Source organism: Leucoraja erinacea, chromosome 30 (genome assembly GCF_028641065.1).
Source record: "Leucoraja erinacea ecotype New England chromosome 30, Leri_hhj_1, whole genome shotgun sequence".
NCBI lineage: Eukaryota > Metazoa > Chordata > Chondrichthyes > Rajiformes > Rajidae > Leucoraja > Leucoraja erinaceus.
The window spans coordinates 18,567,388-18,579,595 of record NC_073406.1 but is presented as its reverse complement, the minus strand read 5'-3'; the positions used below and the strand labels follow the sequence as shown (position 1 = coordinate 18,579,595).

General features: G+C 45.7%; 1 protein-coding gene across 3 annotated transcripts in view; it reads left to right on the top strand.

Moving 5' to 3' along the window:
* Positions 1-9,806, top strand: part of plekhn1 (pleckstrin homology domain containing, family N member 1) — a 47,247-nt gene extending 37,441 nt beyond the window's left edge. The window contains exons 16-18 of one of the 3 annotated variants that reach the window (XR_008725912.1): positions 1,242-1,333; positions 3,591-3,644; positions 7,823-7,902. Coding sequence is in view for 2 of the 3 variants with exons in the window: in XM_055659592.1 (XP_055515567.1) it covers positions 1,242-1,290; positions 3,591-3,644; positions 7,823-8,043 (324 nt within the window). In the remaining variant the exon portion in view is untranslated. Of the gene's footprint in view, positions 1-1,241; positions 1,334-3,590; positions 3,645-7,822 lie in introns of all 3 variants that reach the window. The other 2 variants (XM_055659592.1, XM_055659593.1) reach the window with 2 other exon arrangements.
* The last annotated feature ends 2,402 nt before the right edge of the window (positions 9,807-12,208 follow it).

The following is a 12,208-nucleotide window of genomic DNA, read 5'->3' as shown; positions in this document are numbered from 1 at the left end:
GCAACAAGGTCTCGCACTGTGGTGCGTTTCACAGAGCTGCTGCAATCCTTGCCGGGGAATACCTGAAGCAAAAATGCAGCAAATGTAAACAATGGCAGTGGAGTCTGCAGCCAAAACTATGAAACCTCAGGGGAAAACCTCAATTACATTTCAATGCTGTCATGCCCCTTGTTTTCAAAGAGGGAACCAAGATGCTGGGGTAACTCAGCAGGACAGGCAGCATCTCTGGAGAGAAGGAATGGGTGACGTTTCGGGTCGAGCCACTTCTCCTCGTTTTACTTTAGCTTAGTTTAGTTTAGAGATACACCGCACAAACAGGCTCTTCGATCCACCGAGTCCACGCCAACCAGTGATCCACACACATTAACACTATCCTACACACTAGGGACAATTTCCGCTTCATCCAAACCTACAAACCTGTACGTCTTTTGGAATGCGGGAAGAACACTGGAGCACCCTGAGAAAACCCACGCAGCTCATGGGAAGAGCGTACAAACTCCGTACAGGCAGCACCCGTAGTCAGGATCTAAACCGGGCCTCTGGTGCTGTAAGGCAGCAACTCTACCGATGAGCCGCCTGTACTCTGATTATAAATTCAGGTTATAAGTTGAGCATTATCACACCAAGTCCCTTTGGTGAGATTAGCTTAGTGGTCCATCCTGAATGTTTAAATGACAACAATTTAATTTGAAAATGATCAGGAAGACAGCCATTGTGCTAGAATGAATTACACCTTGGACATGACACAAAATGCTGGAGTAACTCAGCGGGACGGGCAGCTTCTCTGGAGAGAAGGAATAGATGACGTTTCAGGAGGTAACCCTTCAGAGTCTCCTTTGGGTGACGTTTCGGGTCAAGACCCTTCTTCAGAGTCTGAAGAAGGGTCTTGACCCGAAACGTCACCCATTCCTACTATCCAGAGATGCTGCCTGTTCTGCTGAGTTACTCCAGCATTTTGTGTCTATCTTCGGTGTAAACCAGCATCTGCAGTTCCTTCCTACGCCTTGGATATGTCTGGTCCAGTTTCCATGGGAAGGTTTTCTGGTAAATTTGCAGCGAAATGTGGATGAAATGAGTTATGTATGATGTGTGCACGAGGAATGAATAAACGATGGGTCCAACGTTTCTGCTTCTATGTTAGTAAATATCTTCTGAACGAGAGGCTTGTAGACACAATCATGTTGATTATTTAAAGCACTGTTTATTCAACGCTGTTCTGAAACATCCCTTGTCTTTTGCAGGAAGTATCCAGGGAAGGAAGTTCTGAGTTTCCTGTCCATTGCTCCAAAGGTACAAAACCCCCTTAAAAAGTGATGAATAATTTTGCCGTAAGGTGCGTCTTCCAATAGACTGGATCATGATGTTTTGACCAATGGGCTAGGGATCTGAACTTGACCAAACAGCAAGGTTCTGGGATGGGAGTTCCAATTGGTCAGGTCCCGTGGTTCTGTCCAATAGAATGGGATACCCATTTGGTCATGTACTAATGATTTCTCCAATGGGATGGGATATCCAATGGATCTATTGATCCATTAGATCTATTGATCCATTGGTTGATCTATACTAATGATCTGTCCAATGGGATATTGATTTGGTCAGGTATTGTGGCTCTCTCCAATGGAATATGTAGGAAAGAACTACACATGTTGGTTTACACTGAACATAGACACACAATGCTGGAGTAACTCAGCGGGGCAGGCAGCATCTCTGGAGAGAAGGAATGGGTGACGTGTCGGGTCAAGACCCTTCTTTAGACTGGGAGTCGGGGAAGAGTGAGTCTAGTGATATGGAAAGGTAAGGTGTGAAAACGACAGAGCAAAGCAGATGATAAGGAAATGTAAAACTGTTTGTTCCCTCTCTCTCCTTCTCCCCCACCCCACCCCACCTAGTTATCCAACTAGTTTAACCATCCTGATTAATTTTGCTGATTTTGTGCCATGTTTTCACTTCCCCCTCAGCTAACAATGAATCATTCTACACTTCCTTATCATTGTCTGTTCTGACTTGTCGTTTTCACACCTTACCTCCGCATATGTGTTTTCTCCAGGTGCTCCGGTTTCCTCCCACATCCCAAAAATGCACAGGTTTGCAGGTTAAACGGCTTCTGTAAATTGTCCCTAAGATAGAACTGGAGTACGGGGTGATCATTGGCTAGCATGGACTTGGTTGGCCGAATGGCCTGTTTGCACGCTATAAAAACAAAAAATAGTGTAGGAGGAGCTTTTGAAATTGCTGAATATTTAGTTCCAAATTATGGTGATTTTGCCATTTTTAATATCATTGATTTATTTATTTAAACCAACTAAATATTACTCTTTTATATCTGATAAGATTAAAAAAAAACACCATCCAAATGGTTAAAAAGGAACCAATTGAGACCGTTTGGCCCATCAAGTCTACTCCGCCATTCAATCATGACTGATCTACCTTTCCCTCAGCCCCATGCTCCTGCCTTATCCTCATAACCCCGGAATCATTGAAACTAATAAATAAATAATAAAGCATAACTACTTGCCTGTCCTCAGGAGCTGATGGATTCCCACCATTAGGTAAATAGGGGCTGCCGAACTTTCCCCAAGATTAACGCAAGATGGATTCCTCGGGCTAGGTCTAACAATGGACAGTTTTCCAAACCGAGAGCTGGGAGATAGGTGGAAGATCCAGTGTCCTCTGGAGTGGAGAAGAGCTTGGGGGCTGCTGGTCAGGAGGGGTGGACCCTAGACGCTGATGCCAATGTGGGCATAACTCTAAATCCAGGCGGGTATTAGTGCTGGCATCGGGGAGCAAGATCTACCCCTGAAGGGCACGAAATGCTGGAGTAACCCAATGGGACATGCGGCATCTTCAGATAGAGGAATGGGTGATGTTTCAGGTCGAGACCCTTCTTCAGTGGTGGTAGCTTTCTAAGTTGGTCATACATTGGAAAGATTGATACTTTCCTCAAAATGTCCCTTCTAAGTTACCACCGTACCGAAGATGAACGGCTTGGTACGATAATTGACCATCCGTGTTGACGTTGATTGGTGGAACGTTAAGGGCATTGATAGAAATATGGAGGCTTAGTATGAATGGTGGGTTGATGTTCAGTACTGAATTGATGGGCCAAAGGGCCTGTTTTCATGCTCCATCATTCTGTGCCTCTAATCATGCACAGAACCTCTTTAATAAACCCTTTGGGCAGATGCAATTGATAGGAAGATGGGCCACATGCAGGCAAATGGGACGCGCAGTTGGTCGGCATGGACAAGGTGGGCTGAAGGGCCTGTTTCCGTGCTGTGCAGCTCAATGAGTTTAATCCTGAAAATATGAACTTTAAAAAAAAAAAAAAAAAAAAGTTAACTTTGAAATAACGGATTAAATAATTCAACCCAGATATTTATGGTTAATCCCACTTGAGTGATAATTCACAGGCTTCTATTTATTGTGGGATTTGCTCGGGGAATTAGACTGCGGGATGTACTGCGTGCATGTGTGATCACTTACTGTTCATACAAGGAAGAAGCCAGCATTGACATGATATTGAAATGAGTATTTGTAGTTGAATTTGAATAAGAAAGAGACTTAGCATTGTTTTTCTCTCCTTTTTCCAGATGACACCTCTGAATATTTTGCAATTATGGAAGTTTTAGATAGCTACAGAGAAGGTGAATAATATTCAGTGTTATCAAATCGCGATTTTGCTTGCAGTGATAATTCACCAGTAGTGGGTGTGGCAAAGGTTTAATGAATCCCAATGATCCAAGCTTGATCCCCAGTGATCAGTTAGTTCCTTCATATGGATCTGACCCTCCAGCACTTGCTCAGGGCTAAGTCTACCTTATTGTTGAAGACCAAACCCAGCTGATGCTCTTGATCCAGATTCAGCCAGTTGTGGATACTGGTAATGATTCGATACACCCCACGCTACCTGTAGTGTCTGAGTTTGCTGACCTCTATGTGTTGGAATCAGTTAAATTTAGAGATACAGCGTGGAAACGGGCCCTTCGGCCCATCGAGTCCGCGCCGACCAGTGGTCCCCGCACATTAACGTGATCCTACACACACTCGGGACAATTTACACATACGCCAAGCCAAATAACCTACAAACCTGTACATGCGTCTTTGTCGTGTGGGAGGAAACCGAAGATCTTGGAGAAAACCCACGTGGTCATGGGGAGAACATAGTATTGATTGAGAAACGAGGAACTGCAGATACTGTTTTACAAAAAAAGTACACAGTGCCGGAGTAACTCAGCAGGCCAGGCAGCATCTCACAGATGGGTGAATATTTAGATCTGGCACCTTCTTCCGTATTCATTGACAAGACTGCATCATTGTTGACAAAAGGTGGGGTGCGATATGTGATCCACAGTAACCAGTAACAGGAAAGAGGCAAGAGATACCAGTGCAACTTCCCCCCCCCCCCAGTAAAAACGTTAATGATTTTCTCTGTAATGTGCTCCACTGCCAGTTTATCCCACATGTTGGAACTCAAGAAAACAAATGGGTAATTAAGCCACCTTTACAAATTGCCCTTGTGACTGGATACGAACGGGTTCCTTGAAGGTGGAATCTTGTATAGATAGGGTGGTAAAGAAAGCTTTTGGTATGCTAGCCTTTATAAATCAGAGCATTGAGTATAGAAGCTGGGATGTAATGTTAAAATTGTACAAGGCATTGGTGAGACCAAATCTGGAGTATGGTGTACAATTTTGGTCGCCCAATTATAGGAAGGATGTCAACAAAATAGAGAGAGTACAGAGGAGATTTACTAGAATGTTGCCTGGGTTTCAACAAACTAAGTTACGGAGATAGGTTGAACAAGTTAGGTCTTTATTCTCTGGAGCGCAGAAGGTTAAGGGGGGACTTGATAGAGGTCTTTAAAATGATGAGAGGGATAGACAGAGTTGATGGGGACAAGCTTTTCCCTTTGAGAATAGGGAAGATTCAAACAAGAGGACATCACTTCAGAATTAAGGGACAGAAGTTTAGGGGTAATATGAGGGGGAACTTCTTTACTCAGAGAGTGGTAGCGGTGTGGAATGAGCTTCCAGTGGAAGTGGTGGAGGCAGGTTCGTTGGTATCATTTAAAAATAAATTGGATAGGCATATGGATGAGAAGAGAATGGAGGGTTATGGTATGAGTGCAGGCAGGTGGGACTAAGGGAAAAAAAGTTGTTCGGCATGGACTTGTAGGGCCGAGATGGCCTGTTTCCGTACTGTAATTGTTATATGGTTTACATGGATAGGAAAGGTTTAGAGGGATATGGGCCAAATGCGGGAAAATGGGACTGGTTTAGATGGGGCACCTTGGTTGGCATGAATGTGTTGGGACGAAGAGCTGTCTGCGTCTCTGTCTGATTCTTATAAAACAACATACACTAAAGCCCAGACAGTGCTCCAAGTTCAAGTTGGCCGGATCTAAAAGCCAACCCAGGGAAGATTTAGAAACCGATCCCTGACAAAGTGTCGACTCCTCCCTTCTCGGTAACCTTGTCCCCAGCTGCATCGATGCTTCTCACCTGAAGCCCTGACTGGGTTGAACTAAACTCGGAGCACCAGGATGGTCTCTGGATTACTCTGTGTAAATATTAACCCCAAGGGAGGTGACGACTTTATGTAGAACCACCTTTCGGAGAAGTCATTTCCCAACAAGTGTACACCCAGTCTGAGTATGTGAAGCATTTAATATTTTCAGCGGGTAATCATGGGGCTTTCTAGGTCTTATGTTTTTGGCTTCCTGTCATGGCGCCTGTTGTTGTATTTTCTCTGAAACCCTCCAATTCCTTCATTGGGAAGATGTGTGAACAGTGGAAGGAGCACACTGCCATCCCAAAGCTGTCTCCTCCATATACACCTTCCATGAGTCATCCACAATACTGAGAACGTAGACCACAGTCAATGGACAGTGTGTCAAGTCACGAGAGTTTATTGTCATGTGTCCCAGATAGGACAATGACTTCTTGCTTGCTTGTATAGAACATAGACCACAGTGTATGCACAATGGCACAGTCTATGCACAATAGAACAGTGCAGCACAGGAACAGGCTCTTTGGCCCACAGTGCTCATGCCGATCGTGTTGCTATGTTGCTATTTTCCTGCCTGCATGTGATCCATATCCCTCCATTCCCTGCATATCCGTGTCCCTGTCTAAAAGCTTCTTAAATACCAAGTTTGAATCTGCCTCCACCACCACCCGCAGTGCGTTCCAGGCCCCCACCACTCTATGTAAAAAAAAAAAAAAAAAAAAATATTGTTCTGCACATCTCCTTTGAACTTTGCCCCTCTCTCGAACCTTAACGCAATCCCCTCTAAACCAAACTTCCCCAGTCTTGTCTTGGACCTTTGTGGTTGGTGGGTGGTGTTGCAGGTTCGCGGCTGTTTGGCAGAGTAGCTTCGTTTTGTGAATGTTCGTTGCACGGCCCATCCTCTCGAACGCTCAGAGAATGAGCTGATGGTGACTTGGTGTGTGTCTGATGTTTTCACTGGTGAAATTAAGGAGAGGATGAATGAAGAAGGGAGAGAGGTTTCTGTCATCAGTATCCAAACAAGTCCTTCATGCTTCCCAAGGTGAAAGTATACTTTTGGGGCATATCTTGAACTTTTGGGGCATGTTCATCTCTGGTGAATGAGGATGTTTCCAGGACTAGAGGGTATGAGCTAAATAAAGGGAGAGGTTGAGTAGGCTGGGTCTCTATTCCATGGAGTGTAGGGGGATGAGGTGAGATCTTATAGAGGTATACAAAATCATGAGAGGAATAGATCTGGTAGATACAGTCTTTTACCTATAGGGGAATCGAGTACCAGGGAACATAGGGTCAAGGTGAAGGGGAAAAGATTTAATAGGAAACCAAGCGGTAACTTTTTCACAAAAAAGTGGGTGTATGGAACAAGCTGCCAGATGAGGCTGGGACTATCCCAACATTTAAGAAACAGTTGGACAGGATACATGGATAGGTCGGGTTTGGAGGGATATGGACCAAGCGCAGGCAAGTGGGTCAAGGGCAGCTGGGACATCGTGGGTGAGTTGGGCCGAAGGGCCTGTTTCCATGCTGTATCGCACTATGACTGGGCGAGTCCAGAACCAGGGGCCATAGTCTTAGAATAAAGGGGAGGTCATTTAAGACTGAGGTGAGAAAAAACATTTTCACCCAGAGTTGTGAATTTATGGAGGCCTATAAGAGTTGGGCATGACATCATGTTCAGAGCTGACATTGTGGCTGAAGGACCTGCTCCTGTGCTGCACTGTTCCATGTTCTATGGAACACAAAATAAGAGCTTTGTGCAAAAATGCACAATTAGAGACCAAGTTGATGGTAGTGCACGGGTCGGCCTGAGTGTTCTATTGTGCAGGTCAGTTGATGAACTGATGCTTCCTGAACCTGGTGGTGTGGGGCTTCTGTAGCTCCTGCACAATGGTAACAATGAGAAGAGGGCAGGGCCCACATCTCACTGCTGTTAACGTTCACCAATATCAATTAATCCGCTCGCTGAATGAAGTGGTGCGGTGGTAGAGTCGCTGCCTCACAGCGCCAGAGACCAGGGTTCGATCCTGACTACGGAGGCTGTCTGTACGGAGTTTGTCCTTTCTCCCCGTGACCGTGTGGGTTTGCTCCGGGTGCTCTGGTTTCCTCCCACACCCCAAAGACGTACAGATTTTGCTCTCGAATTGACTTTGGTAGTTGTAAAATTGTCCCTAGTGTGTAGGAAAGTGTGGGGTGATCGATGGCTGGTGCGGACTTGGTGGGTCGAAGGGCCTGTTTCTCTGCGCTGTCTCTCTAAAGTCTAATGTGCTGAGTGAAGCTGCCCGGCAGTGTTTAACGTCTAAACTTTCTCCCACAGAGAAGTCGTCTAACAGATACAGTGACGACACCAGGTTCTCCTTCACCTCGTCTGAACCCACCTACGCAGAGCTCGAGAGCCCACAGGCTGACGGCGATGACAGATTCTGGGACTTCAAGCAACAAATAATGCCCTGTCTCTCTCCCGCCACCCTCAGGAAGCTACGCCAGCGGGGGGTGGCCGAGTCGAGGCAGCAAGGAATGCTGCACAGATGGTCGTGAATGCCTTCCCGGAAACTGGATCTGGCCATAACCTTCGGAACAGTGCCCAGTCCTGGAGTAATGTGAAGCTGCAACACTTGACCAAACCTGTGGTCGCTCACCTATGTTTATTTCCACGTGTTTTCCCAAGAGGTCCTTGATGTGTCACTGGACTACACGGAACGCTGAACACAGCACAGGAACAGGCCCTTCGGCCCGCGATGTCCATGCAAACACGATGCCGAGTTGAACGAATCTCCCTGCCTGCACGTGATCCATATCCCACCATTCCCTGCATATCCCTGTACCTATCTAAACGCTTCTTAAACATCACTATTGTGTCTGCTTCCAACCTAAGAACCATTGTCAATGCAGCACAGGAAAAGGCCCTATGGCCTGACTTGCCCATGCTGACCTAGCTACCCCATCTACGCTAGTCCCACCTGGGCCAGATCCCGCAAAAGCTTTCCTATCCATGTACCTGCCCAAATATCTTTTCACCTTCCCTGAGTGTGTTCCAGTCTTAGTATATAAACAGAAACTTGCCACCAACATCTCCTTTAAACGTTGCCTCTGTCACCGTACAGCTAAGCCCATTGAGTCTTTGATATTTCTAACCTGAGGAACAACGGTTTTGTCCGTCTGCCCTGTCTGTGATTCAAAGGCGTTACGTGTCGCGACAACTTTCTTGTTTATTGTTTCCTCGGTTCATGTTTTATTTGCTTCTACAGGTGTCCCCTCAACCTCCGGCATTCCTGAGAAGGCACTTCCTGATGCAGAGTGTAATACTGACCTAGACATCTGCCTGCCATAAAGTAGCTGAGGATAGAGTTCCCTGCACCTCTAGTGTGGTGATTTTTTTTTTTTTTTTTTTAGTTGAGTTTAGTTTATTATCAAGGTACAGTGAAACATTTTTTATTTGTTTTTGTCATGTGCTATCCAGTCAGTGGAAAGACTGTACATGATTACAATTGAACCGTCCACAATGTTGATACAGGATCAAGAGAATTTATAGTGCAAGATAAAATCCGATCAAAGTCCGGTCTTTGTGGGAACATTAAGCGATATGGATCTCAGGCAGGCTAAAGATCAAATCCTGCTCTAGTCTATTGGCATCTGTGACTCAATTGGCAGCTTACTGCCCAGCGGAATTAATATTGATTTATCTACCTTCAAGTAACCCCGACATTCCCCCTCTCTCCATCCCTCCCCCACTTAAGTCGCACCAGCTTCTCGTTTTCACCCAAGAAACAGCTAACAATGAGTCTGAAGAAGGGTTTCGGCCCAAAACGTCACCCATTCCTTCTCTCCAGAGATGCTGCCTGTCCCGCTGAGTTACTCCTGCTTTTTGTCCCTATCTTCAGTTTTAAACCGGCATCTGCAGTTCCTTCCCGCACACGCGATGGACTGAGCAAGCTCAGAATGTTCCTGTGTGATTAATGGTAGCTGTGACAAGACTCGTCAAGTGATCGAGAGTGTACGGGTTTAGCTGCTTGCTATTTGAGGACCAGACACAAATCAAAACCGTTTACACTCGCGTGGAAATATTTGGTGAAATTTTATATGATGTGAGCGGGCCTTATATCATTCTGTTGTATTTAACTGTTAATATTTGTATTGTTTATTTTTAAAATATTCTTATGTGCTTTGTCATAAATAAATTCCTATGGTTTAATGCAACTTGTGTTAAATTTCATAAAAGACTGTTGAAGCTAATGTTATTGAGATAATTTATCTGGCACTGTCGTTTGTAAGTTCTCCCTGTGACCGCGTGGGTTTTCTCTTCGGTTTAGTTTAGTTCATACAGTGCAGAAACGGGACCTTCGGCCCACTGAGTCAACACCGACCAGCGATCCCCATGCATTAACGCTATCTACACACAGCACACACACACACACACACACACACACACACACACACACACACACACACACACACACACACACACACACACACACACACACACTCTCACACTGAGGACAATTTACACTTATAACAAGTATATACAAACCCAAGCCAATTAACCTACAAACCTGTGCGTCTTTTGGAATGTGGGAGGAAACCGAAGATCTCTGAGAAAACCCTCGCGGGTCATGGGGAGAACGTACAAACTCCGTACAGACAGCACCAGTAATCCGGATTGAATCCGGGTCTCCAGCGCTGTAAGGCAGCAACTCTACCGCTACGCCACCAAACCGCCCACCATGCCGTGACCTTTGCTTCCTCCCACACTTCAAAGGCGTGCAGGTTTGTAGGTTAATTGGCTTTGTATAAATGTAAATTGTCCCTAATGTGTGTAGTACACTGTTAGTGTACGGGGATCGCTGGTCAGCATGGACTCAGTGGGCCGAAGGGCCTGTTTCCACTCTGTATCTCTAAACTTAAAAACTGCCTTTTTAACTAACTGTATATTATCAAAAACAAACTGCTGGAGGAACTCTGCCGGTCAGGCAGCATCTGTGGAGGCAGAGAAATGGTTGGGACTCTAGTGTGTTGGCAGTGGATGATAACGTGGGCTAATATAGAACTAGTGTGAAAGAGTGACCGGTGGTCAGTGTGGACTCAGTGGGCTGAAGGGCCTGTTCCCATGCTGTGTCTCTAATACTAAAACACTGCCCCTGCTTATTCAGTGTTCTCTGAAATGCATCTCTGCTGACATCTTGCGGTTCTATAAATAAACATGAATGATCAGGGAGAGGATTGGGAATGTACAGTAACAGCTGTATTCCCAAGTGGGACAATCCTTCTTCCCAAAATCCAGCTGATTTGATTTAGCTTGGATGTACAGTGTGGAAATAAGGTCTTCGGCCTAATGAGTCCAGGATGACCATCGATCACCTCTACACTAGGTCTACCCTACACATTAGGGGCAATTTACAGAAGCCAATTAACCTACACATCTTTGGATTGTGGGAGGAAACCAGAGGATCCGGAGAAAACCCAGATTGCACGTTCAAACTCTGTACAGATGGCACCCGTAGTCTGGATCAAACCCGGGTCCCTGGCGATGTGAGGCAGCAGCTCTACCACTGCACCACCGTGCCACTGCTGGCATCTGCTGCACTTTTGCTGTCAAGTCAACTATTTATTGTCACATGCACAAGTCTGCTGGGGTTCAGGGATGATGATAAATGCTGCTCGCTGCAATGTCGCGGGTACATGGAGTCACTTATCTGGACAGAGTTCAGGTAGGAAACTAGTGTACCAGAGTGGTTCTGCTTCATATACACAGAGCATTGAACAGGCCCTTTGGCCCACACTGTCCATGGTGCCAAATTAAACTATTCCCCTCTGCCTGCACATGATCCATATCCCTCCATTCCCTGCTCATCCCTTTGCCTATCGAAAAGCCTCTTAACCATCTCAATCCTATTGGGCTCCATCGCCACCCCGGTCAACATTCCCAACACCTACCTACCTCTGTGTAAACAAAAACATGTACCGTATGTCTCCCTTAAACATTGCCACTCACCTTGAAGCTGTACCCTTTAGTCATTGACATTCACACCCTAGAAAAAAAAGTTTGACTGCCTACCCCACCTGTGCTTCTCATAATTTTATACACATCTATCCGATCTGCCCTCAGCCTCTGAGGCTCTTTTAGACATGGATATGCAGCAAATGGGAGGCATGTGGATCATGAGCAGGCAGAAGAGATCAGTTTAACTTTGTATCTTGTTCGGCATGGACATTGTTTGCCGAAGGGCCTGTTGATGTGCTGTTCTGTTCTATATTCTATCTTCACTCAAGCAGCTTACAAACAGAGTGGAAATTTTCTTCCTCAGATCTTCAAATCTCCTGCTCCTCACTTAAACCTAAGGTGGCTGTTGACACATGTGTCTAAAATTTCTTTGGACTTCAGAGATAGTGCGGAAACAGGCCCTTCTGCCCCCTGTACACTAACACTATCCTATGCACGAGGGACATATTACAAATTTAGCGAAGCCAATTAACCATCAAACCTGCACGTCTTTGGAGTGTGGGAGGAAACAAGCACCTGGAGAAAACCCACACGGTCACAGGGAGAAAGTACAAACTCTGTACAGACAGCACCCGTAGTCAGGATCAAATCTGGGTTTCTGGCGCTGTAAGGCAGCAACTCTACCGCTGCACCACTGTGCTGCCCAGATTCTTTCTATGCCTCCCTTATGTACACCTCTGTCCGTAGGCACATGTCCTCCACAGT